The sequence below is a fragment of the Gadus morhua genome, chromosome 3, assembly GCF_902167405.1.
Source record: "Gadus morhua chromosome 3, gadMor3.0, whole genome shotgun sequence".
NCBI classification, from domain to species: Eukaryota; Metazoa; Chordata; class Actinopteri; order Gadiformes; family Gadidae; genus Gadus; species Gadus morhua.
This window is the reverse complement of record NC_044050.1, coordinates 15,654,179-15,681,678: the sequence shown is the minus strand read 5'-3', so window position 1 is coordinate 15,681,678 and position 27,500 is coordinate 15,654,179. Positions and strand designations below refer to the sequence as shown.

Below are 27,500 nucleotides of genomic sequence, written 5' to 3'. Positions count from 1 at the left end.
AGACGTAGTTTTGTAGGCAGGCTTCCAATTAAAAGCGTTCTCAATCAGGTTACGTGGTTTTGCTCCGTCCAGTCCCCGCCATGTTTCCAAGAGAAGACGGCGGGTGATTAGTACGTTGACAACACCTGCCACCGCACTCTCCTGTCCCCCTACTAATTGCGTCCCGGGAGCCACGCCCCCCAACCTATCTTCCCCCCCTACAGACAGAGCTGAACCACCTGCGCCCTCGCACCCTCATAAATAAGACGCTGAGCTCTTCCAGGTGTTTTTTCTCGCTGAGCCGCCGAGGCACCGCCGTATCAGTCTCCTCCGTGGTGGCGCCCAGATGTTTTCCATCGCAGCAGCCTCTGACCGCGTGGGACTGTGTCAGACTGCAGTGACGCGTGAACGAACGGCATCGTCCTAGCATCCGTTTCTGCTTTATTTTGTCTGGACAATAAAAATGCATTACATCATTCCTTCCCCTCATGGCCGGTCAACCATCCAAGGCTCTGGAAAAGAGCGGCAAGGCTGAAGGTTCAAGCAGGGGGTATCAGTTGGGTGTAAAGTGAGCAAGCAGTGACTGATCTCTGGTGTTTAACTGAGACACACTCTCTCTCTTGATGGTACGTGATGGTACTCTGGTCCATCCTTGATCAGTCCAACTCCGACTGGCCGAACGTCTTTCAAGTAATCTGTCTGATCTTTTCTTTCTCTCTCTCTGTCTCTCGCTCTCTTTCTTGCTCTCTCTCTCACTCTCTCACTCTCAATAAAATAAAATTTACTTGATCGGCATGATTGATGAAACACTACACGTTTGACAAACATAAAAAATCTATTTCTCTTTCTCTCTCTCTCTCTCTCTCTCTCTCTCTCTCTCTCTCTCTCTCTCTCTCTCTCTCTCTCTCTCTCTCTCTCTCTCTCTCTCTCTCTCTCTCTCTCTCTCTCTCTCTCTCCCTCCCTCCAAATTTACTTCACTCTTCCTTCTCCCCTACACCTTTTCCGTTGTGTCGCTGGAGTCTGACCACAGGGAAGAAGCTTCATCTTAATTGGAGAGCCAGTAATGGTGTTGAAAACTACAGCAGCAGGGGGTGGGAGCTGCTCCTGTCTGTGAAGCCTCCCGCCTTTCAACTCCCACCCCTAGGGGACGGAGGAGACGGCGGTGGTGGTGGAGGAGGATGAGGAGGAGGAGGAGGAGGGTGTGTCGGCCTGTGGGTCAAAGTAGCGAGTTAGCGTGTTGGCGGCGTCAAGGAAAGTGGCCGTTAATAACTCCTAATGATGTGGCGATGGGTGTTCCCGGGACCACGCCGCGCCGAGGCACGTCGGCGCGCCGCTGGTGAACGAGCACGCGCACGACGAACATCCGGTCAGGCTTGAATGTGAAAAATGTCCTTTGGTAGACGCTTTCACCTAAAGCGTCTTAAGTACTGTGATAATGAGTGCACGCGTTCCTAGCAGGGGGATCAAACCCTGTAATGCTGGACAGCGTTGAATGCCATGCTAGATCTGTGGAGCTAGACAGGACCACCCGCCCTTTGTGGTTTGAGGTCCTGTGTTTCGCGTGCTGTGGGCTCTGTCATTAGAGCGGGTGTTTCTTCCTTTATAGACGCCCTCTTGAGTTTCTAGTTGAATCCTCCGGTACGGATGAAAACGGATGCGCTGTGGGCCTTTCTGTCTACATGGAGACTGGGAAGTAGATGTTTAGTCGTGCTCTGGGGTCAGTGTTAGGTGAGAAGCTCTAAGCAGTTCAGCTTGCGATCTGTTTTATTTCTCACCCGCAAATTGAATGTTTATTTTGCGCATTAATCTGACAGGCTGACAAGAGCGCCCCTGGACTGCAGAAGTCAAAGGATATCAGCTCAAATGTTAAGTGAGTTACAATCACTGCATCTCTCTTAACCTCGTTCATTTAACGGACGTCGAAATATAAATGGATCAATTAGTGGGTAATTAAGTAAAGCTATAATGTGTTCCCCCAGTAATTAATACAAAATTCACGGGAACTGCACACAGTGCTCACATTTCTTTTTTTTTTGTGTCTGTGTGTGCGTGCCCTGTTGTCAGTGTGTGGTGGTCGCACGCACTTGTATGTGTGTGCGCACAGTGTGTGTGTGTGTGCTTTTACCTGATTTAATACACAACACCCTTTCTATAACCTCTCACACAAATCTGTAAAAAAAAAAAAATATCTTCCAGATGTTGAATATATAAATACCCAGAATGCGTTCATACCTATTGTAGGTATTATCATTGTGATTACTGCGTGTTTACTGAACACGTGTGGCTGTCGTATGTCTGCGTTGCTGCTGCCTTAACTTAACATCAAAGTGAACAAACCGTCAGCCGTCCCGAGGTCTAGCATTCCGTCAGGGCTCACCGTTTTCCCGCCGAATAATCGCACTGACAAGGCGCCCACACACGTGCATCTTTGTGAGCTGAGGTTGCGCCTACCTTCCAGCATCGTGGATTGTTGCGGATTCTGTCACAACTTCCTCCCGAACACCTGTTTAAATTCCAATGCGCCGGTTGTTAAGGCAGATTTTAATTTTAAATGTAGTTTTTATTTTTTCCACTGGATTGTTTCCATTGGAGATGATCAAAGTGCTTATATTGCGGGGGGGGGGGGGGGGGGGGGTGTTCATCTGAATACTGACCAGCGCGACGGCTTTGAACCAGCCACCCCGTGGGGGTCCGTGTTGGAGGAGGGAGGGAGGGGGGAAGCACGCCTATTGTGTCTTATGCTTTCCTCTAAGATCAGCTGTCCGTCTTGCTCCTTCCTTAAGCCCTGTTAGCCCTACGCGGCTTCGCTGGGCTTCCATATAGAGGCATACTGGTATGCAGGGGGGGTAAGGATGGAGTAATCAAACATGTCTTTTGACTACTGTCTTGTGACTCTTTGGCATGCTGGTTTGAAGGCAGACGCTCTTGTCGTCATCGGAACAAAGAGAAGTGTATGGCACACACGTATGGCAGAGTGGTGCATAAAATGTGTTAGCTAATGTTAGTATGTGGTTGTGTCATTGTGTTTACGCCACAAAAATCAGGAAAGCGTGTTCTGAAAGTTTAACCAACTGCTCACCCGTGATAGGCTAGCTTTAGGGCCTGGCCAGTTAGCATCCTAGTGACTGGGATGATGTCAGGGAGACCGGTTGCCAGGTTGGAAAGTTAACTTTGGAAATGTTTGACAGGTTAAGTCCTACCAACACCACCTCCAGGCAGGGGGGGTTATCCCCAATCAGTTGCCTGGAAAACCAAGCCTTCGTTTTCCAGGGCTGTATTGTTTGGGTCATTAGCATCCAAACTCCCCAACTGTCATTTTCCTCGCTGTTTGCATGCCTGGCTACTGTTCTCGCTGTACGGTGATTAAAGACCAACATTAGGATTCACGCTAGTCCTCAGGCTTTCTGGAACCTTGACCGCAATTGACAGTGAGTTTGTGTTTTTTGCGTAGGCAGCCTTTCAAAGCACCAATTATTCTCTCAGCATTGCCATTGAAAGTTTAGACATTTTTTCATTTACGCCATAAGAAGGGAAAAAAGTTTGGCGCAGGAATTCACATTAACGCGTTCTGTCAAAGCACTCATTCAACGAGCAGCGGAGTGTGATAGCTACTATAGAAGCGTCACCCGTGAAGACTTATTAGATTGGATACCTAGTACCAATCGGCAGCCATTTTCCCAAGGTGACCAGCTTCCCCCTTTTTATTTTTTCCCTGCTCTTGATTATTATTATTTTTTCTATTTTCACGGTAGTCCATGTGGTGCCCCTCCCTTAGCTGGTTGTGATGCTTTTCAAACATCTGCTGCCTGGCTGATATTAATGTTGGCCAATCAAAAAGTTGTCAGATGTATAATTAAAGTGCCAGTTATGCACAGGTAGTGGTGCCTCTGTATGGCGGGTCATGTTTTTGGTTTCAGACGAGGTGTTTCTTTTGATCATCATCATCATTAATATCAAACGTCCGATGCGGGAGGGAAAAAAAGTGATGGAGTTAAAATGTTACAAAGAAAATTGATTGAGGAGCGCAGTGATGCCTTTTTCTGTTAGCGCGCCGACGGAATCCAAACAGCGTCTGATGGTAGAATGGGGTATGCTGTAGACTGAAGTAAAATGTATGTCGATGTGTTTGTGTAGGGCTCTGCTTCCTTTTGTGGTTTAGTGTCATGTGGTCATGTCATACACATTTTAAAGTATAATATAAATGAACAACTAGATTTGTCCAAAATGGTGATGTATGCATATGTTTCATGTCGTATTTTATCAATGAACCATTTTATTAGTAAGTCTATATTTTAATGTATGTTCTAATAGTCTATATAGCACAGGCTTTTGATGACAGGACATCGAGAATACATTGCAGTTACTTTCTAATCTTTCTACTTTCGCATTCTAATCAAGCATTCAATACATGTAAGCATGAGGTTAAAGATTCACACTGGCCCTAGTAACCAGCATGTTTCTATTGATCTTCGTATTGTTGTCACTGTTATACCCAGAGCCCATGGCTATAGATTTGAATGTGTCCATTTATAGACCCATTGTTTGTTCTTACATAAATTCTGTGTTAGGGGGTTCATGTGTGTGTGTGTGTGTGTGTGTGTTTTTAAGAGTGATTGTGAGAATATGTGTATGCATAAATGTGTGTGGGTGAATGTGTGCACGTGCGTGTGCGTGCATCTGCATGTGTATGCATTTCCGTGGGTGTGGGCTTGCACTTGGAACGGTGCCATGTCCATCCTGCCTGAGACATGCTAATGACATGGAGTCCATGCTAACGACATGGACTCCAGTGGCGTGTGTTTTACCAGCTCAACTCTTCTCATTAGGCCCCAGTCCCCCCACCCCAACCCACCCCACCAGTCTCAATTTAATGAACCACAGCCGCCCTCCTGCTTCTCAATGTAGTGCATATACATACACACAGGCCTGTGATGTCCACATCCATAAATACATACATAACGTGCATACACTCATACGGGTCACCCCGGTCATGTGTGGGCAGAAACAACGCTGAATGCTGATGCACGAGGCAAGCTCACATAAGCAGAGAAAGACGTAAGTCGCTTTTGCTCACCCAGAAGGATTCATGTCAGAAGGAGCCCCCCACCCCTGTGACCACAGGAGCCGTGTTCCAGAGTGTATACTGTGTGTGTGGGCTAGGGCTGATGTTCCTGCTAGCCCTGACTCTCAACGTCTCTCTCCCTGCTCTTCACAATGCCCTGCCTCTCAGCAGATATGCCGTGAATGGGACTTGAGTTTGTGTTTCTGTGTTTGTGTGTGCGTGTGTGTCTTTGTGTGTGTGTGTGTGTGTGTGTGTGTGTGTGTGTGTGTGTGTGTGTGTGTGTGTGTGTGTGTGTGTGTGTGTGTGTGTGTGTGTGTGTGTGTGTGTATGTGTGCCCCCGTGTCTGTATCTGTGTGCATGCATGTTTTGGCCCTCCCTGATTATGGCTGCTCCATAATTAACAGTGATCAGATTTGTTTTGTGGCATAAATGGTGCATGTGTAGAACATTAGGCCTGGCAAGTCTCATTTCACATTCAGCTCAAGGGCTCGGCAGCAGACGGGTCATGAGCGTCGGGGAGCGCCATCGCGAGCCCCGCTCCATATGGTCGTAGCGCCGCATCCTTGCCGGCGAAGGGCCGGGTGCGCCAGACGAGCTCCCCGAAGAGCCTAATCGTGTTCTGTAATTACAGAGCACCAGCTTCGTTTTTTTTTGCCTCCTTCTTGCTCCTTCTTCTTGTTCTCCCCTCACCCCCCTCCTCTCCCTCTCTTTCTCTCTCTCTCTGTCTCTCTCTCTCTCTCTTTCTCTCTCTCTCTCTCTCTGTCTCTCTCTCTCTCTCTCTCTCTGTCTCTCTCTCTCTCTCTCTCTCTCTCTCTCTCTCTCTCTCTCTCTCTCTCTCTCTCTCTCTCTCTCTCTCTTTTTCTTCCAACCCCCTACCCACCCCCATCCTCCCACCATCCCGTGTGTTTCAACCCCCCCCCCCCCCAATCTTGTTTCTGGTTGCGTTGCACACACTTTTCCTTGTCTTGTCCTTTCTTTTTTTCTTTCTTTACTTTTATTTACAGCAGCTGTTGCTCTTTCACTTTTTTTTTTCTCTTGTTCTTTCTGATCACGCGCTCTCATACGTCTCAGGTATGACTCCGCTTTCTCCCATCATCAGCATTTCATGATTTATTTCCTCATTTATTTTTTTATCTATGTATTTATTTATTTACTTTTATTTCCTATATTCTGCCCTCCAGAAAAAAAGCAGCGTTTAAAAAGCAGTGGAGGCCAGACAGATATTACGGATGGAGCGATCGTCGGAGAAAGAGTGGAGACACTCCCACATCAGTTAATTTGTAAATTGCTTTATGCGCTCGATGCCGAACAGCCCCAGTCAGTCCTCCCGACCGCCTGGAAAATTATAAATAATTGTAACAGATGCGCCAACATGGCCGGCCTCCAACGAACGAGGCCCCAGATAATTTGGCCGACCTCCTTTGACAGGCCAATTTAATAAAAACGCGAACAAAATCTTCCTCGCTAATAATTTATCACCCCCCCTCTCTCTCTCTCTCTCTCTCTCTCTCTCTCTCTCTCTCTCTCTCTCTCTCTCTCTCTCTCTCTCTCTCTCTCTCTCTCTCTCTCTCTCTCTCTCTCTCTCTCTCTCTCTCCTCCCCAATGGTTGAAGTTGATTACCCTGGCAGTTAACAAGGTCACACCCAGATGCCAGGTATCTGATAATGCGATCAGGAGGAGCTGGAGTGAAGAGGTGATGACATACCGCCTGCTTCTTCCTCTTCTTCTTCCATGTAAAACACGGGTGCGAACTTCGAAGGCCTCTGCACGTCAGACACACACACACACACACACACACACACACACACACACACACACACACACACACACACACACACACACACACACACACACACACACACACACACACACACACACACGTGTTGAGCAGACAGTTTGTTGTTGTGGGAGAGGTGAAGCTGTTTCACTCTCTTCACACCTCACACCCGTTGTTGTTGTTTGGTTGAGGTGGTTTCAAAGCAAAGATACCGTGGTATTCAACCTGTGTTGCTTTGGAACCTGGGAGTAAGAGTCATATACAAAAAACAAAGGTCTGCTGACTTAATGCAATGTGGTTGATACTGTTTATTTGGATGGTTGAATGTGCTGTTTGGCTGTGTTAAAAAACACATTTTTGTGTAAATAACAGAAAACGTAAATTTTTAGTATTAAGTAATTTCACTGAGTATTCACAGAGAAATCTGACTATTAGATGTATATTTCGACAATATATACACAATAGTGCCAACTTGATGGTGCTTGGAGAACGTCCGCTGTCCAGGTGTGAGTGTTTGATGCGCCTGGTCCCGGGCCCCCCCTACATGGCTAGAGTCTCAGCTCTCCCTCTCGGTTATGCTAGCCTGTATGTGCCCAGCGCCAGCGATACACATGGGTATTATGGAGGGGCTAGGTGTCCAGACAATGATAAATGACCGCACACATACACACACACACTCACACCTTACTGCTTTTGCTCGTGGACCACGCAGCTGGGTGTGGTGATCCCTGCCTATATTGCCCCGTCTTGAAGAGATTCTGTGTGTGTCCTTCCAGGAGCTGTGTCAGCCGAGCGCAGACACACCTGTCAGCTCCGGTTTCAACCAGGCCTCGAACTTCTCCAGTCCAGGGCTAGGGACCAGCACGCCTCTTGACGGAGGAGCTTGGACGGAGAGGACGTGGAAAGCCAGTTCTTCCAGAGGCCGCTCTACCAGCATCAGACAGCAGGTGAGCAGCTGATTCTCCGACTCTTACCCTCCCTTCCCCCTCGTGCCAGGGCCTCCAGGGTGGGTTACGGCCGCTTCTCCTCTCCCAGACACAAAGCACTCTCAAGTCAGCTGCTGACAAGCCCTTATGCCATCTATCCATTTAGGATGAGGGCTCGGCTGAGCTCATCAGACCTGAACCAAAGGGGCGCATACTTGAAGAGCTTGCGATGGTCATGTGATTGATCGGAAAAAAAACATCCCCCAGTCTTTGTCCTTAACAAGTACGCACACATACAGACACAGAAACACACACACTGACGCACACCGAGATCAACCACCAGCTGTGAGCGCAGCAGCGAGTGCCGCGGGTTTCACGCATGCCTGGGGTGCAGCCACCAGCTAATTTACTGCCTCACTAGTACCCATCATCAACAGGAAGGAGGAGAGCTTTGATCTCCATCCGGCTCCTCTCATCGCCTTGGCGGGGAAGGCTTGGAGGAGGTGGCCTTGCGTGGTCTGAATCTTGACCTACAGAAGCGGCAGTCTTAATTCGGACAATCTCCTTGTCTTATTCGTTGCCAGGGACACACACAAGCTGTGTGTGTGACGCATAAACGCATAGGCACAGATGAAAATGCACAGGCACACATGCACGGGCAAATACACTCACGGGCACACACACACACACTCACACTCATGCTCACACACAAACAAACATATATATATGCATTCAGGAAAATGGGATGAACCTGGGTGAGCTAATGTACAAAACTTGTATGCGTGACAAATACACAATGCTCTGTAACTGAATGCTTGCTGTACTGCCTCGGTAAAAAGCGTCATTTTGGTGACCACGTAGATGTACTTTTGTTTGGACTGCGTAGGTGTGTGTAAAGCAGAAAGTATGGATACACATGTGTTGCACATATGGCCGTCTGTGTGTCGTGTATGCTTGTGTTTGTGTGTGCGCCATTGTATGTGTACGTGCGTGCGTGCGGGCTTGTGTGTACAGTATTCCTATTCACCTCTCAGGAGGCAAACAAGCCGTGCTTTGAGAGACACACTCGGGACACGATGCTGCTGCCATCATAAAGAAACCTATTGAGGACAGAGAGGCCTCTGGAACCAGAGAGAGAGACTGAAAGAGAGAGAGCTGGCTACTGAAAGAGAGAGATGGAGGGGGAGAGAGAGAGAGAGAGAGAGAGAGAGAGAGAGAGAGAGAGAGAGAGAGAGAGAGAGAGAGAGAGAGAGAGAGAGAGAGAGAGAGAGAGAGAGAGAGAGAGAGAGAGAGAGAGAGAGAGAGAGAGAGAGAGAGAGAGAGAGAGAGAGGCGTCATGGCGGAGAGGTGAAAGTGAAATAAAGATGAGAGAGTGGATGATAGTTCAGGTTCACCGTTTTCTTTCCTTTGCTCCTGGGCTGTTATTTACCGTACAGTAAATAACGGTTTCCTGTCTTCAACGTACAACACTGACACACAGACACACACACGCACACACAGACACACACACGCACACACGCACACAGACACACACACGCACACACGCACGAGCGCGCACGCACGCGCGCGCGCACACAATGTAGCACTCTCTCCTCATATCTCTGCTGTCCTCTGCTTGTGTAACAGCTCTATTGGTCTTTTATATTTAAGGAACCATTACAGGGTGCTGTGTGCAGGTCAGGTTGTGGAGGCTAGCCAGCTGTCTGCTGAGGGAGCGAGAGCTGGTGGGGGAGAGATGGGGAGAGAGTGAGGGGGAGAGAGATATTTAGCCTTGTGGTCTCAGTGGAACATGAACAGCAAGTGTATGTGAGTGTGTGTGTGACTGGGGACATTATTGTGTCCTCTGGTACTGAGTCGCAGGGCAGGCGAGGGACAGCCTCCAGTTGGACTTGCATAGAGCATCTGCTGTAAGACCTTGCCATCTTCCCCCCCCCCCCTCCCTACCAAGCAGAGTGCATACTCAGACTTACACACACACACACACACACACACACACACACACACACACACACACACACACACACACACACACACACACACACACACACACACACACACACATGCTGACCATCCTGTGCATCATTATATGTGGTCCATCTCTGCTAGAAGTCATAATCCATTTTTAGTCCTTTATAGAACCCTACAATTATTTTGTTTGCCGAGTCCTGAGTTATAGATCTACGTTAAGCATTATATGAAGTTGCCATTTAGATTGATATAAAATACATTAATTTCCTGCCTGAAAATTAAAGGACAGATCATAAATTTGGCTTTAATACCTCATCTGACTATGTCGGATTTGGAGACGGCAGTTGTAAATGTGAAGCTGTAGAGGGAACTAAAAAGGCCCAAACTTTGTGGGAGTCGCCAAACAAAGCAAATCCAAATAGCCGTCGCCTTTCCCAGGTTGCCAGCCTTTCTGAACCGCTTGGTCCACGGGCCGTGGGAGCCGGCCTGCCATGTATTAGCATAATGCTGCTATTTGTTAACGACAGACCTGGCTGGTAGCAGCATGGGCACAGCGCAAGACAAGCGCACTGGGTCACTGGACTCAGCTGTAGCCCTTTGGCACGCAATTAAACATGCACACACAAAAAGACACACACTTACTGAGGAGCGGGCGAGAGGCGATGGTCAATCTGTCAAGCTCAATTACATCATGCTGTTTCGCTGCGGTATCATTCACACTTTTAGTAGCATTTCAAATGGCCTGATCGAAACTCAACTCAAGTACTTCAACCAACAGCAAAAGCTTTTTCTATGGTTTTCTCATTTTACAATTTTGTTTTATTCCGAGTTTTTCCGGTCCCATTTGTGTCACATGCTCCCCCCTGTCCTCTAAGCGTGCTCCGACCTCTACCGCTTCTCCCTTCCCTCCTTCCCTCCTTCCCCCTCTTCTCCAGCTTCCCCTCGCCGCGCCCCGGCCTGCCCACTACGCACGTTCAGTCGCAGTGCAGGATGCCTCTCCTCCTCGCCCTGCCATCTGGTCGGCCCTGCCTGGCACCGTGGGAGGGCTCTGCCGGCCCCAACCCCTCCGCATTCATATTCCACCGGCATATTGTTCGCACTGCTTTCCCTGCCACGTCTCCCCTCACCTCCTTCTTTATTTATCTCCACAGAGGAGGCCAGATAGTGAGCCCCACACTCCCCCTCCCTCCTCCCTCCCCCCCTCCTCCCTCCCCCCCTCCTCAGTTGTCCTATCAAGTGTAACCTGGCGGGCCCCGGGTAGAGCAATTAGAGGGGCCTCCCTGCCCACCCACCCCCCCCCCCCCCCCCCCCCCACACCCGGTAATGAAGCCCGGCACATTCCGGAATCCACAGCACCCCCCCTCCCCCCTAATGGGACATCATTATTGTCAAAGAAACAATGTAAATGGAAATGAACATACTCATTAGGCATTCGCGGGGAGAAACCTTTGGCGCACTCTAGCTGGTACTAGCACACACACACACACACTCCCCTCCCCCTCCCTCTCACACACATGTACACCCACTCACACCTTTTTTTATTTTATTTATTTATTTCTCTTTTTTCTCTTTATCTCTCCCTACTTGACTTCTGCTGGTAGCATGTTTGTTTGTGTGTGCCTGTGAGCTGGGTAGAAAATAATGTGTGTGTGTGTCTGTGTGTGTGTTTCACCTGAGGTGAGCGGGGAGGGAGACGACCATGTATCATCCTGATATCGGCATTCACTTCATGCGTGCTGCACAGATGTTAATTGTTGCGCGGCGGCGGTTCCATTGCCGGTGTACTTGGAGGCGCGCTGAAGCGCTGCACCACCTCAGTGCGTCTCTTTGACTGCGTCCCCCAGGATGCACCTGTGCAACGGTCCAGGTCCCTCTCCCCGGCGAGCTGTGTGGAGGCGGGAGGAGGAGGAGGAGGAGGAGGAAGAGAAGGAGGAGGAGCAGAGCAGAGGATGCAGGACCTTGAAGAGCTCCTTCAACTCAAGGTAAAGGAAACAACACTTTGACTACGCCTATGACTTCTAATGTCTCTCTCTCTATCCCTGTTTTTCTTTCATCCGTTTCCTGTTCTTTCAATCTGATTTGCCGTCGCTTGCTTCAGAACTTCAATTATCCCTCCACCATTTTCTCTTTACATGCTTTTTTCGAGTCATTGTTTATCGTCCCTCTATTTCATACAATAACCTACCTTTTGGCAGCCCCTTGTTAATATATTTTTATCCCCGAAAACCACCCAATCTGCAAATGGTCGCACAGGCTCTGAACCGTTGGATAAGTGTGTTTATTCCGTGCGAACGCGCTGTGCAGCGCTCTCCCTGGTTAATAGAGTTAGTCCTTAATGGAACAGCCTGCCACTGAGGCCACTAACACCCGGATGATTGTTGCAATCAGGGACCACAGAGGCAGCAGCAGTCACGCTCTCTGAAGGCTTCAGTCTGCCCCCAGCGCTGCCTCAGCCCTCCAGCATGACCTTCTCTCTCTGCCTGACACACACACACACACACAGACACACAGACACACATTGAGAGACACACACATGCATACACACAGGGCGACAAACACATGGTGCCGCACAAACATGGACGGACACACACAGAGGTACGCGCCCACAAACACACACACAGAGTGTGCGTAGGCAGTGAAGCAGCAGGGAAGAAGCTGCTCTGGTGAATGTGGATTCACCTCCCCCCCCCCCCCCCCCTCACTCTCCAACCCCAAACGCGTCGACTTCATCACTCTTTTAACCTTCGCCGTGCTCTTCCCAGACGTCGTTACACAATATCTTCTCCCCTTTTGCATTATTCTACATTTTTATCCCTCCTTTTACACGTTCTCCTGACAGGGGATGCAACTCCCTGGGTATGGGGAGGGGGGTATTCGGGTGGCAGGTTTTCAGGCCACGGGTCCTGTTTAACCTTCTCCTGTCCGCGGCCCACATGACAAGGTGATCCGTGTGGAGGTCATTCTCCCCCCCCCCGCCTCCCACCTCCCTCCCTCCCTATCGCCTCCTCTTGTTCTTCAATCACAGCCGGACGTGGACGGACATCATTTTCCTGTCAGAATCTCGAGTGTCTTGAATTAGGCTGTCCGAATCGCTGACAAACACTCGACTGAGCACACGGCGCCCGACGCGGTGTGACGCATGACTATCTCACTTAATGGCGCAATTTTATGTTTATGCCGGTTTGGCGGACGCATTGAGCAAAGCTAATGCGGGCGCGGAGCGCAGGTGAAGTGAAATGGCAGCTTGACCCACGTGGATTCTGAAAGGGACATGCACAACATGAGGTGATACCGCGGTCGCATCCTTACTTAACATGTTATTTTGGGCTCTGACCCCCCCCCCCTCCTCATCTTCATAAGTTGCACTTGAAACGCCATCCCCCAGCGCCCCGCAGCCCTCCTCAAACACCCCCCACGTCATTTGGCTCTCCGCCTGATTCCCGGTTCAATCGTTTCCGATAGACTGCCTTTCAAATTGGCCACGCCAGCCCCCTTTAACATTGACACGTTGACCTTAGTAGCTAACAGCCGCAGACAAACAAACAATTCCCCCACTATAATGGCCTTGTGTTGTTTCTTTTTTTGTGTTCTCCCCGCTCCAGACTTCTCAAGTAAACATCAGCGGTTGAGTCCGTAATTATTTTTCAGCTTGAGGACGTCCACAGACGTCCACAGCAGCCGCGAGGGGAGGGTGAGGGTGGGGGGGGGGGGGGGTCTTATTGATCGGCGGGCAGGGGTCTGCGGCCTGTCGACCAGAGCTGCTTTGCCCAAGGGGGAGTGCTGCAAAGGAGCATGGGAAGCCATGATGTGGCTAATGCCCTGCCACCCGCACCTCCCTCCCCCCCCAGACACACACACACACACATACACACACACACACACACACACACACACACACACACACACACACACACACACACACACACACACACACACACACACACACACACACACATTCCCCGCCGCAATCAATCAGTCAGCCTTGACTCTTTCTCTGTCCCACACCCCCTTCTCCCCTCACCCCACCAGCCACCCCCAGCGACCCCTGGTCTGGCCCCTTTCATTAGGGGGGCTGTGGAGGGGTTGCAGATGTCCTCTGTGAATAAAGCATACCCCGGATAAAAAATCCATAGTTGTCACATAGGCTGTTTGTGTGTGTGTGTGCACGCACACACGGGTGAATTTCTGAGTGTTCGCGTGTGTGTGTGTGTGTGTGAGAGAGTGTGTGTGTCAGCGAGAGTTTGTGAGAGTCATGATGGTGTGTGTTTGCTTGCATGAGGTTGGTGTGTCTGTGCGTGCATGTGTGTGTTTGTGTGTGTACATGAGTGTGTGTGTGTGTGTGAACTGTCTCTGTTCTCTTTGTCCTTGTTAATAATAACAGGGCCGAGGGCTTGCATTTCCCTCTCTGCAGGGCAGCCATGTCATATCAGCAGTAAACAAGCTCCTTCCCCTCTGCACGGAGCTCCACCACTCGCCCAGCCCTGACCACTCAACCAGATCCTCCCCTCTCACTTTCCCTTTCTCTGTCTGTCTTCCCCTGGCTTGCTTTCTTTCCTTTCTCGTTTTTCGTTTTTTTATTTCCCTCTTTCATTTTTCGTTTCATTCACTATTTGTTTCTTTTGCCTTTCCCCCTGCTTTCCATCTTTCTTTCTTTCTTTCTGGTCTCTTGATTTATTTGTCTTTCCTCAATTAACTTTATCTGTTTCTTCCAACTTTATCTACGTTATCCGACCTCTGCCCTCCTCTTCTACCTCATATTGCCCACCTTTGTCCTCTGCGCCTTTCTTTTTCTTTGATCATCTCTTGAGTCTTCCGTTCTATTGTGATTTCTTTCTTTGTTAATTCTCCTACTCTTTCCACATCCTGGTGTCCTCTCTCCATCCATCCTCTCCCTCCACAACTCGTTTCTTTTTCATGCACTTGCTCTGGCTTCTACGCTTTTTGCCCGCCTGTTGACAACATCCTCTGCAACTCCTCTGTCTTTCCGAGGTCAAAATAATGGCCGGGTGGGGGTGGTGGTGGGGATGGTTGGAGGAGCATTTGCTCCTGTCAAGGAAAATCTATATGTTCTCTTACCTCCTTCTTTAAAGTCAGAACCCAGAAGTGTTGTGCTGTGTTTTCATGGCTGTCAACAACCGTGTCAACAGACCCCCTCCCGCCTCATAAAGCGCCTCTCCTCCTCTATTCCCCCGTCAAACAGCACCGCAACATGTGTGCCTCTTACTGGCAGAAGGATAACCCCACTTAGGGGGAGATCTGTGTGCTGGCTGGGGTCTGGGAGTGGAACCGAGGTGAAGGGCAGGTGTAGTTGCATGATTGTTTGGTCACACATGCCTGACCGCCTCCTACATGGTCTCTTTGAGCCGGGGCTGGTAGGAAAAAGTTTCAAACTAACAATGCCTCTGTCTCGGTTAGATCGGGAGGACTTTCCTACGAGAGGTGAGAAACACGGTATCAATAGGTTGGCCTTGGCTGGTTTCGGACCAATGAGGGTTCAGTAAAGGGTGGAACTTTGCGGGGCAAAACAAGTTTAATATTATTGGGGGCAGGATAGTGTCATGGCCAAGGATGGTCAATAACAGGCGAAAATGTCCTGGGTTTGATTCCCCGGTGTCAACAGCTTGAAGACCGCTACCAGGGAGGCGCCTGATGACCAGCTTATGGTCCCTAATTGACCTGTATCTGAGTTTTTCGCTCTGGAGGAAAGTGTCGTAACCTTAATAGTTTCTCTGTGTTCCCTCCAAGACAAAGGAGATGGAAGTGCTCAGGAGTGCGCACCAGAACCGCCTGGAGCGCCTGCACCTGATCCAGGCCAACTACAGGACCATCAGAGACCAGCTGAGGGACGCAGAGGAGGCAGACGGACTGTGAGTGTTCTGGCTAACGCATGCACCCATGCACGCACCCACATACCCACACACCCACACGCACACACACACTCACACTCACACTCACACTCGGACACACACACACTATTAGATGTAGTTGATCATTCCCAGATGGTTAATTTGGGCATCGCAGCCGAACCTACAAGACAGTTATAGGAATTAAGAAGAGATCAAATAAGAGTAATGTTAATTATAAAACGAATTTTAAATCTAAAATAAATGTTAAAGAATAAAGAAATATCTCAATGCAGAAAATAACAGTTGCGGAAATGGCGATGCCGACATTAGCGATAGTAAGTGCTCTCTAAATGACTGAAACTTTTGCTGTGAGTGAAGCGCAACTCCCGTTCACTCTGCCCACTGGGCCTTCAAACATGTAGTGGTACAGATAACACCTCCACACACTCGTTCTCACAGCAGTCAGTGAGGGGAGCGTGGACGTTGCATGGAGAACCCCTCTCCTTTTTAGCCTAAAGCCCTCTGGAAGCAGCCGCCCAGCCCTCTGAAGCCGTTCACAAATAGTCCCTGTGTAGTCTTACCCTACCTGACAGTCGGATCAGACCGGGGAGGGAGAGGGAATAATTCCTGCCTTTGCCTTTTGTAAAGCTCTGAGGTTCTAAGCCAAAGTCAATTTGGGAGCATTTTGTGTCAAGTGCAAGTGTGTGCAAGGGTGTGTGTGTGTGTGTGTGTGTGTGATAGTGTGTGTGTGTCTTCTCCCTGAGTGTTCATTAGGATGTGAGAGCCGTAGGCTGAAGGTGTCTGGTCCTGGGGGGTGTGGGGTGGTGGGATGATGGGTGGATGGGGGGGTTGGGGGGGGGGGCAGCAAGGTGTTTGAGAAGGCCTGTGGAGGGTGGAGGTGAGTACGGGGGGGGGGGGGGAACAGAAGAGCCATTTCCTGTTCTGACACACACACGTTCTCCGTCGGGAAACCATGGGGTTTTCACACCAAACGGCAACTGTCATTATCGTGAACATTCTTTGTCTTTCTCCCTCTCTTTTAACTCCCAATCTTTTCATTTTACTGCTTTTTTACTCTTCATTCCGTCTCTCTCCCACCATTCCCCCTCCTATTAAGAAGTCAACAAGGAGTCTCTTATATATATATATATATATATATATATATATATATATATATATATATATATATATATAGGGTAGGGGAGGGGGTGTCTTGGGCGGCGAGGGAGCAGAAGTGTTGACCCCGTCAGCTGTTTTCTCCCCGGGTTAATTAAAGAGAACAGCGGTGCGGCGGGAGCCCGTGTGAACGCGGCGCTGGTGAGCGAGGTGCGCCGGGGCGCCGGGCGCTAACCCGGGCTCAGAGGAGCTCAGCGCGGCTCAGCGGCATGTGTCTGAGACAGTGGGAACAAAGACGGGAGAGAGAGAGAGAGAGAGAGAGAGGGAGAGAGGGAGAGAGGGAGAGAGGGAGAGAGGGAGAGAGAGAGAGAGAGAGAGAGAGGGAGAGGGAGAGGGGGGGGAGAGAGAGAGAGAGAGAGAGAGAGAGAGAGAGAGAGAGAGAGAGAGGGAGAGGGAGAATGGCGTCGACACCACCACTTGTCGTATACTTCAGCAGGTTATCAACGTAAAAAAAAAACGAATGTGAAAACGAACAAGAATGACTAAATTTTTTCTCTTTCATTTCTGAGTGAATAAGGTATATATAACCATCCCAGAGTCGAAGGTCTTTCTACTATTTCATATAGGTTTAGCAAATTCCTACGGCACGCCTTGACAGCTGATTGGTGCGGTAGCTCACTGCTGCCCTTTCCAAGGCCAGCCCTCTGTGGCAGCAGCCAGTCACTCAACGTCACCACGCTGGCATATATTTGGCACACAGCCCTCGTCTGTAAACAGCCGGTTTTAGACTCCCCCAGCCCCGCTCGGCCGTGATGCCCGCCTGAGCAGGGGAAACAATCTTATCAGTGGCTGAGTAGAGACCTGGGGACCTGGGTGTGTCAGGAGCGGGAGAGGCATCGAGGCTGGGTGCATTTTCAGAGGAGGAGATGGTTAGTTGGTGGATTTCCCTGTGGCGTGTTTGGTGGGGCTGGGGTTTAGTCACTTCCATTCTGCAGTACCTTTTTTTGAGAATAGTAAGGCAACGTCCTTACCTGTCACTCATGGTCACATGCTAACTTATACACTCACACTTGCACACATAGACGAAGATGTGGAAGAGGGGAGGAGGGGAGATCCTATGGCAAACCATATCAGACACGTTCCTAGTCTTCAGTTTTAAGCAAGTGATTTGACGCAGCTATTGTTGGTTAGTTGAGTTAAGCCAATGGCTATTGTGAGGCTAGCTTGTGGCTACAGTAAAGACGCCCTGTAGGGTTAGCTGCTGCCTCACTATCTGAGCCGTAGCAGCAGGCTCTGCTCACTCATCAGCATGCCGTTAGCGTAGCATTCGCCGATTCTGGCGTTAAAACCAGCTTGTCCACGTTCTCCCAAAATGTCTTCAAAGACAGGGAAACGGCCAACTTCTGATTTGGATTAGAAGAAGGGAGGTTTAAAAGTTTTATAATCAGACAGGGATGATGGGGGGTGAGTAAATAAAATTAAAGGTTATTAAGGCATCCATACCCTGATCAAAGTTGCGCCCCATAAACAGATTCCCCTCCCGAATCAGAGCAATTAGTGGTAGTAGCATGGAAAAGTTCTCTATCTATTTCCTGCTTAATAATGGAAAGTGGGATTCTGCAGAAGAGAGAGGGGGAGGGAGAGGGAGAGGGAGAGGGAGAGAGGGAGGGTGAGAGAGAGAGAGAGAGAGAGAGAGAGAGAGACACGAGGCCTAACGCTGATAGCTCGCTCGCTCTGTCGGCTCTGCGTGCAACACATTGCTGTCCCGCTGTATGGAAATGACTGCTCAGAGAGCTTTACCATTGACTTAATAAACCAGTGCGTGGTGAGAGTGATATGGGAAACTCACACACCTGGTAAGTATCACCGGGGACAGACCGTTAAAGCAAACCTACTGAGCTGGTGCTAGTTCTAGTACATCTCCTCACTTTATTTAATTTCCAAAACATTGTGAAATAATTGTGCTTGTCTGGGCTTCTGTGTGTGTGTGTGTGTGTGTGTGTGTGTGTGTGTGTGTGTGTGTGTGTGTGTGTGTGTGTGTGTGTGTGTGTGTGTGTGTGTGTGTGTGTGTGTGTGTGTGTGTGTGTGAGAGAGAGAGGTTCGGCCTCTATAGTGACTAGGTGAGTATGCATTGAGAATACCTGCTTAGTAGTGCTGCACTTTAGAAAAGCATGCAAACTCTGAACTCACACATGCACGCACAAAAGACGCACACACACACACACGCACACATACAGTGGGGTTATAAAAAAAGTTGACGTCCTCCAAATTGCTCACATGGGCATTATCAGAATTAAATGAAAACATTTTCTGTTCCTCTGTAGCCGGTAACTCTGGGCACCAGGGCTTAGCTAGTATTAACGCCACATGCCGTCGTTCACAGAGCCAATAATGACCACGGGAAAGAGAGCCTGCCGCAATAGAATGACCCGCTCAATCCATTTCACACCTCTGCTCATTGATTTAGCGGTGTGTGTGTGGGGGGGACTGGGGGTGGGTAGGTGTGTGTGTGTGTGTGTGTGTGTGTGTGTGTGTGTGTGTGTGTGTGTGTGTGTGTGTGTGTGTGTGTGTGTGTGTGTGTGTGTGTGTGTGTGTGTGTGTGTGTGTGTGTGTGTGAGGAAGACACAGGGAAGAGGAACCGTCCCTCTTATCAGCCCTTTTGCAATCTGAATTTCTCAGTAGCAGCCATATTAGTCTGATAATGAAGAACTAATTGGAATTGAATGGCTTGAATTGGTAGACTGGGCAAAGACAGATTAATGAGTTAGAGGGATGCAATCGGGTGTGTGTGTGTGTGTGTGTGTGTGTGTGTGTGTGTGTGTGTGTGTGTGTGTGTGTGTGTGTGTGTGTGTGTGTGTGTGTGTGTGTGTGTGTGTGTGTGTGTGTGCGTGCGCGCTGCGTGTGTGTGTGCATCTGAATATTTGAAGGGGGGGGGGCACAATGATGGAGCCAATCTGCTATTAACTATTCATAACTGAGGTGTGAAAATTTAAAAGGCCTCCTTGGATATATGTTTATTTATTTCTTTCGCTGTTATTTATATTTGTATACATCGTTTTTTTCTGTTCAATTTGCATGGCACACGGGTTGGCTGCATTAGCCTGCCTCGCGAGCTCTGCCCTAGGCTTTTAGAGGAAAAAGGAGACAAAAAAAATCTGAAGCAGTGGGCTCGTGCGTGTACGTGATTTACCCCGGGAACGTCAGAGTCAAGGCCGCTCATTTGAATACTGCTAAAGATGACTGAATAACGAGAGCAGGGAGACACCGAGACGGAGGGGCCCTTGTCCTCCCAGGTGACCGGGGCCCCAGGCTGCCAGGAACATGTACATGTGGGCTCATCATGTTCCTGTCTGTCTGTCTGACTGTCCGTCTATATGTCGGCATTTCTGTTTATTGGCCCGTTAACCCGGTATGTTCTCCTTTTCTGTCTTTCTGTACAGCTTTCTGTCTGTATCTGAGTCAGTCTGTCTGTGTCTTTGTCTGTGTCCGTTCACCATGCTGTCTATGTCTCCAGCTGTCTTGTACGTTTGCCTTTCTGTCTGTATCTCTGTCACTCTGTTCACCGTTCTGTCTGCGTCCCGGGCTGTCACTCTGTTCACCGTTCAGTGTTTTTGTTCATCATAAACGTCTGTTTGTTCTCGTTCTGTGTCTCCGTCTGTCTGCCTTTTAGTCTTTCTGTCTGTTTCTGTTCCCCGTTCTGTGTGTGTCGTCTCTTTGTTCACCGTTCTGTGTGTGTCGTCTCTCTGTTCACCGTTCTGTCTCTGTCTGTGTCGGTCCCCAGGCCTAAACCTAAAGGACCGAGTCGGAGAGCCGAGCCCTGGCAGCTGAGACAGGAGGACAGCGACGGCGTGTGGAACGAGCTGGCCTACTTCAAGCGCCTGGCCAGGAAGCTCGACGTGGAGAAGTAAGACCGCAGGACCGTCTGCCTCGCTGCTCCTCTTCCTGAAGAGTGCAAACCCAGTTCGCTACAGGACTCAAAACCGTGATGTGTGTCCCCGCTGTGTCCTCTTAAATCCTGTTTTTTGTCACACCTATACTGATGCAACCACATATGTGGCCGCGTACACACATGCGCATGTAGGCGCCAAAACGTGCACGCACATGCACATACACATATGCGTTCACACGTACGCACACAGGGACGAGCAACTGCAGGCTTCTTCTTTGCCACCACCATCATCTCTCTCTCAGCTCTCGACACGTCCTCCGCAGTTGGTGGGGGTGTTGAAATTTGCCCTTCCCAAGTTTTTACAGCATCCACCTGCCCCCTTCCTCCTCCATTACCAGCCAGCGGGGGTGAGAGTAAGATGATTAAGGCTCCGTGCTCATTTGTAAAATTGGCTGCACAGATTCACACATTAACGCAAAGGGAGGAAACTTAGCTTTATCGGAAGCCCCCGCTTCCTTTTTTAGACCAGCGTCTTGGGTAGTTATGGTAATGTTTGTTGACTTCACATTTGTTTATGTTGGTGAATATCGTCGCAACAAGGCTTTTCATTTGCACTGGCTAACTGATTAGATATTGATAGATGCCAAGCTCTCCACCTGGTTAAATAGTGTCGGGAGAGTACAGCAGAGTTTATTATATATTTGGCTCTGAAGAAACTAATAATAAGGCCCATTCCTTGAATAGATGAAGTCAAGTTTTAGTGAGGGCGAAATTAACGTTGATCTACTGGAGTTGGCAGGTTGTGGCAAGTCCCTCGCTCTCTCGCTCTCTTTCCCACCTCTTTCTCTCTCTGCATCCATTGATTCATTTGGATGGAGTCCCTCTAACCAATTCTCCTCCCCTGACCCTGCGAGACGCTACTCCATGTCTAGCCCCGGAGCCACCATCTTCACCTCCTCTTTCTTCCTCCCTCAAGCCTTAACATCTCCTTTCTTCTCCCCCATAGCCCTTCCCTCCCTCCTTTCCTCCCTCCCTCCCTCCCTCCCTCCCTCCCTCCCTCCCTCTCTCCCTCCCTCCTCCCCACACTGCCTTTTTCCGAGGCCCTGTGTGATACTGCGGGAGAGACTAGAACCAGAATTCTCTCACCGCTTCACACCCCCCCCCCCTCCACCCTTCTGCCCTTCCCTACCCTCCGCCACCACCAGCCCCCCCAAGCCCTCCCACCCCCACCCGCACCACCACCAACCCCTGCCCTGTCCTAATCCCAGCAGAGCTCATTATGATGTAGCCCGGCTGCCTCCCTCACTCTCTAAGCCTGAGCTGTCCGAGCTAATTACAGGCTAGCAGCCCTGGTGCCGCCGCCGCCGCCGCTACTGCTGCTACCAGGCTACTGCTGCTGCGGCTGCTGCTGCTGCTGCTGCTGCTGCTGCTGCTGCTGCTGCTGCTGCTGCTACTGCCTGTTAGGGGATGTTGGTCTGCTACCCAGAGCAGGGTGGAAGTAGAGAGAGGGGAGCAGAGGAGAGACCTACTGTTTGTGCCCAAATTTGACCGGAGAAGGAGGTGGGGGAGGAGCCACAGGCCAGGGGTTGGGACTGGGGTGTGGGGGTAGGGGGGGGTGTAGAAGGTGGAGGTTGGGCTACCGCTAAAGCACAGGGGTCCTTAGGGCTGACCCGCGAGGGGGAGAGCCACGAGGGAAGGCTGCCCGGACGCCCTTTCTATCCGTGTGCAATTGGCCTGTCCTCTGGGGTTAGTGTTCAGCTGCTTCACCCCCCCTGCCCCCAGGACGCTTTCCAATTGGCCGAGGTAAACTTGGCTAGGGCCCCTCAACTCGTGCTGCAGAGGAAAAACAACCTCTCCCTTACAGGGTACACACTCTTTGATCTCGGCATTTGGTGCTTGTGACCATTAACCTACTCAGTGTGATTAACTAATGAAAGACAACCAGACGGTGTCTCCGCCTCCCTCCTTTTCTTTCCTCTCCTCCACTCCACTGCTCCTCTTGATTCCTATCCTTAACTGCTCCCCTCTCTTTGTCTCCTCTTCCTCTACTCCTCCGCTCGTCGGTTCCTCCCCACTCCTCTCCTCTATCTCTCTCCTCCGTCTCCTCCTCTACTCCTCTCCTCTCTTCCTCTTTGTCTCTCTCTCCCTCTTTGTCTCTTTTTCTCTCCTCCCCCCCCCCCCCCTTCCCTCCGCCCTCGGAGGCATGGGAGCCAGCCAGAAGGTCTTGAAGAAAAACATCATCCCAGGGTCTTGACAGTTTTTCAGTTCCTAGTGGTCACTCCCCTGAACATCTCAAGGCCCTCACAATGTCAAAAGAGCAAAGGCAGCAGTTTTGTGGTGGGGTGGGGGGTACTCTTTGTTTACGCAACCCCAAAGTCCTCTATAGTCCTGGACCCCCATTAACCGTGAGCGCTCCCGTTAGCCGCCGCTCCTTTTAGCCGTGGTGCTGATGTGCTGAAATGATTGTGCTTGTGAAGGTTGCTCCACGTAAGTGTTTGTAATGATCCACTAATGCTTAATTACCTCCTGGCGAGCGAGGAGTTTTAGGGCCCGATAACAGGCTCTTCAAGTGGCCAGCTGCAAGTCTTTTCTCCCTCCCACCTGTCTCTCTATCTCGGTCTCACCCTCTTCTCTCTCTCCCCCTTCTCTCTCTCTCGCTCGATTGCTCTCTCTCTCTCTCTCTCTCTCTCTCTCTCTGTCTCTCTCTGTCTCTGTCTCTCTCTCTCTCTCTCTGTCTCTGTCTCTGTCTCTCTCTCTCTCTCTCTCTCTCTCTCTCTCTCTCTCTCTCTCTCTCTCTCTCTCTCTCTCTCTCTCTCTCTCTCTCTCTCCCTCCCTCTCTCATACAGATGTCCCCTAGCACAACCCCTATAACACAGACCGTGTAAACACTTGTTTCTCGAGGTCCAAACGGCCATTTCACAGAATGGATATGACGGTACTTACAGGAGAAGTGGGTCCCCGCAGGGTGGTCCTTCCCCACTCCCCCTCGACCCCCCCCCCCTTCAACCAGGAGGCTGGCCAAGGTCAAACCCGTCTGCTCTCTATACATGTGTGTCTATATGTTTTTAGCTGTGCTTTTTTAACATTGGCTCTCTCGGTTTATGCCCCGGCTTGTGACATTGGTACCGTCTGGTTTATTATGGCTTGAAAACTCATTCACAAGTTCACAAGGAAACATTTGGTCTGAAAAAATGTCAAATGGTGGATCATCAGGCAATTTAGATATATTTTGCTGAACTGAAGAGCAGCTGTTTATGATAACACAGAATACAAATGCATATACTGTATATATAGGTCATAAATAAACTCCAAGCAGCACCACAGTAGCTCCCTTGAACTCTGGCAATTTAATGGATGCCGAACTAGGCTCTGTGCTGACAAATAGGACTGGGCCTATGGGCATTCATAACCTACGCATTTGCTTCTTGAACACACACAATCGAAGGATCAACTTTTTTTTGGTCCGCGTTTTAAACAGCGTACACACATACATTGTTTAAGATCATGGCGTGAAACAATGTTGGTTCTGGTGATAATAAAAAAAATGGGGAAAAAAATATACCGGTATATATAAAAAAAAAAAGGCAAATCACAGCAAACAGTTTCTCCGACGCACAAGCGCCACAAGCAGCCGACTCATCATCTCAAGCCTCCGCCTGAGAGGCGGCCCGCCCGGGACCACTCGGTCGGCTTTCACTACACCTGGAGCACCGCGTCCGCTCAGCACCCCGACAACCCGTCCTTTATATCACCAACGCCGTTTCACCCCACAAAGGTCTGACATTATGAGCCCCACGGCCCCCCGACCGCTTCCCCCCCTCCCGACGTGTCGCAAATGCACTCTGGAGGAAAATGATTTGAATTAAGTCGATCGCGACGGCAAATAAACCCCTCCGCCCTCCTCGAAAGAGATCCAAACGCTGGCGCACGATGCAGATTGCCTCCTGGTCGTTGCAGAGCTCGCTGGCACAAGAGAGCGAGCGAGCGAGTGAGTGAGTGTGTGCGGGCGAGCGAGCGAGCAGGGGGGTGTTCAGCAAGGAATGTAGATTGGCCTTGGGATGGTTTTAGCTGGCTCGTTATGCATCTGCAGTCTGCAGCGTTGCGCCCTGTCTGAGCCTGTTGTTAATTGTTGTTAACGGATCCGCTGGTGAAGGGGAAGTGGGTGGGGCTTATTAAGGCCTCGGTAGTAAAGACAAATAAACGCACGGATAAACAAGAGGCATAGTACGACGATGACATGAAAGCACAAGATCAAATGGTTCGGTCGTTAGTGGAGGAGTGAGGGTCTTGGAGGAGATCGCCACCGCCTGTGGCACCCCACTAGGCCCTCCCACCGCCCACCAGCACGACATTGACTGTAATGAAGTATAATAAAGTTTTGCTTTATTTGTCTACATATGCCTTTTATTTGTTTACATTTTTATTTATTAAACGGTAGTGGGGTTTATGAGTGTGGAGGGGGACGGGGATGGGGCGGGGGCATGTTTTATTACATCCTCTCATACACACACACATACACACGCAGCATACATATTTACTACATGTTGGTGTAGAGAAAATCCCAGGCAGTGCTCCGATCTTTATCATTCATTAAATGAGTCCTGGTGTGTGTGTGCACTGCGTCCAACGGAGACAGATTGATTGCAGCATCTAGCCGTAGTTTAAGCCTCATTATCGGCCAGACAAGCGGATTAACGCAGATCTAACGTCAGTCTTCTGATTGTCAAGCAGGGACCTCCTCATAATCTATTATGTTACAGTAAGATATCTCCTTTGATTGGGCCTTTTAGTTGTGCAAATATCCTTTTCCTACTCCTCAAATGTAACAAGGACAACCGGACGTGTTTCCGTCGGTGTACTCGATGTACTCCTGATATCCATGTCCTGTGGCTCTGGAGCCTTTCGCTCTCTGTGCTACTGTTGTTGTTGTTGTTGTTGTTCATGTGGATGCTACTGCTGCGGCTGCTTCCCCTGCATTGCCCACAGCTAAAATATATAGCGCCGAGCCGTGCAAAACTCCACTAGGCCCGTTTCTGCTGACAGCAGTGGCTTATCTCGCCAGACTCCCTGACTGATAGAACGGCCCCCGTATGCCTGGGCTTAAACAGAGGAGGAGGGGGGCGGGGGGGGGGAACTCCCTCCTGACTGAGAAAAAAAACATGTCTTGCCTCCCTTTCCTGAAGGGAAAAAAATGGTCTATCTTTACCCCGGCCATGAAAAAAAAAAAAAAAAGATAGAAGTGTTTCTCTTCTTCATCCCCATATTCCCTCGCTCTTCCTGTTGTGTTTAGTGTGTGTGTGTGTGTGTGTGTGTGTGTGTGTGTGTGTGTGTGTGTGTGTGTGTGTGTGTGTGTGTGTGTGTGTGTGTGTGTGTGTGTGTAGAGGACTCTGCCGCCACTGCGTGGAAAACACAGTGCTTGAAGATGATAGGGCGCTGTACACCCCCATGTGGACCAGGGAGCAGGCTGGCGGGGGTGTGATCTGATCCCGCGTCGGGGAAGAGGGAGGGAGATGGTGGGAGGGTGGCGGGGGGGGGATCGTCAGATGTGATGTGTGCTAGTGGATGATGGCTCGGGGGGCTGCTCGCTGCTCTCCCAGAGATGTGCTGTATAAGAGAACGGGGGAAAGTGTTTTAACAAACCGGGGTCTAAAGAGCAGCATGAGACACGGACCTGTATCGCTGTCGGCCATGACGTTAGGGGTCTGTCTGCCAAGGAAACCGGAAACTTGGTGATTTTCTTTTCAGTGGGTTTGGCTGTTTTAGGCGTTGGACAGATGTTTAAAGCAGCGCGACTGTATTCAGATGCATGTCGTTGAGGAACCGCCACTGGGATCCCTCTTGGGTCTGGGATTCCTACAGGTTGGTTGACATGGATGGAGTCTTGAACCCAGAACCAGTGGGGCGTCGGAGACCCTGACCGTGGCCACTATACAAGATGTTGCCCTCAACGTTCACTACCTTCAATGAAGCAGCAGGATTTGAATGCATTGGCTGCATACCCCCAATGCTTTCAATATCCCCCCCACCTAATGATGTGGGGATATACTTATAAAAGGTCTTTCATCACTAATAGCTCATTAATAACCTTTACATTGGGATGGCTCCATTTCATGGCAGGCAGGGTTGATCTGAAGTCAGGGTTGGACCACAGAGTTGAGGAGGAAATATTTGAGCAGGAAGTGGGTGGTGACGATGAGGTTATTGAGCTGTTTCTGTCCCTCCCTCTGGGATTTCAGCTATTGATATGCATACTGAGAGCATATGTAGCTCTGACATTGTTGCGTTTACCTTTCGGGTTCCGCTTCGTTTCCAGTATTTCTCTTTCTTATCATCCCTGAGGGAACAGGGTAGACTGCGGATGAACACCTGCATTTGTAGAAAATATGCGTGTGTAGGAGTGTGTAGTGTGAGTGGGGAAAGGAGGCTGAGAAAAAGAGGTGAGGTGAAAAGTTAGAGGAGTCGGCGCACCTTCTTGGAGATCAATTGGACATACGGCTGACAGTTGAAAGCGGCTACGAAAACACCTGCACCGATAAACAAACACCTGGAAATACTTACCTGCTCTTTGTTCTGGAGAGATTCTGTCAAGGACAACGCAAGTGCTCGGGTTAAAATGTGTAAGCTAACCTTGAACTTTAGGATTTAGTTGATGCCCTCTGAGACACCTTTCGCTGTAGTTAATGTGGGAAGGCCATTTGTTATTATTTATGAAATTTTATAGACGGATGGAGAAAGGAAATGCATGAAGACTGATTATGGTAGCCTACTTGCAGGACTGACATTCATCAGATTCGGCCATTGGTTAATTTTATTTATACGGTACATGTTTTACCTGCTTTCTTAGAAAAACAGTATTCCATACGGATGGAATATTCGTGATATAATTTCAAAGAAAATTGCATCTTGTTGTATTTCTAATCTTGGGAGTATAGAATAA

At 49.7% G+C, this 27,500-nt stretch overlaps 1 protein-coding gene across 1 annotated transcript in view; it reads left to right on the top strand.

Moving 5' to 3' along the window:
- cntln (centlein, centrosomal protein) overlaps window positions 1-27,500 on the top strand; it is an 81,323-nt gene that overhangs the window by 17,188 nt on the left and 36,635 nt on the right. The window contains exons 10-13 of the mRNA XM_030352351.1: window positions 7,595-7,765; window positions 11,557-11,694; window positions 15,458-15,579; window positions 20,456-20,579. Of these exons, the coding sequence (XP_030208211.1) occupies window positions 7,595-7,765; window positions 11,557-11,694; window positions 15,458-15,579; window positions 20,456-20,579 (555 nt within the window). The remainder of the gene's footprint in view (window positions 1-7,594; window positions 7,766-11,556; window positions 11,695-15,457; window positions 15,580-20,455; window positions 20,580-27,500) is intronic.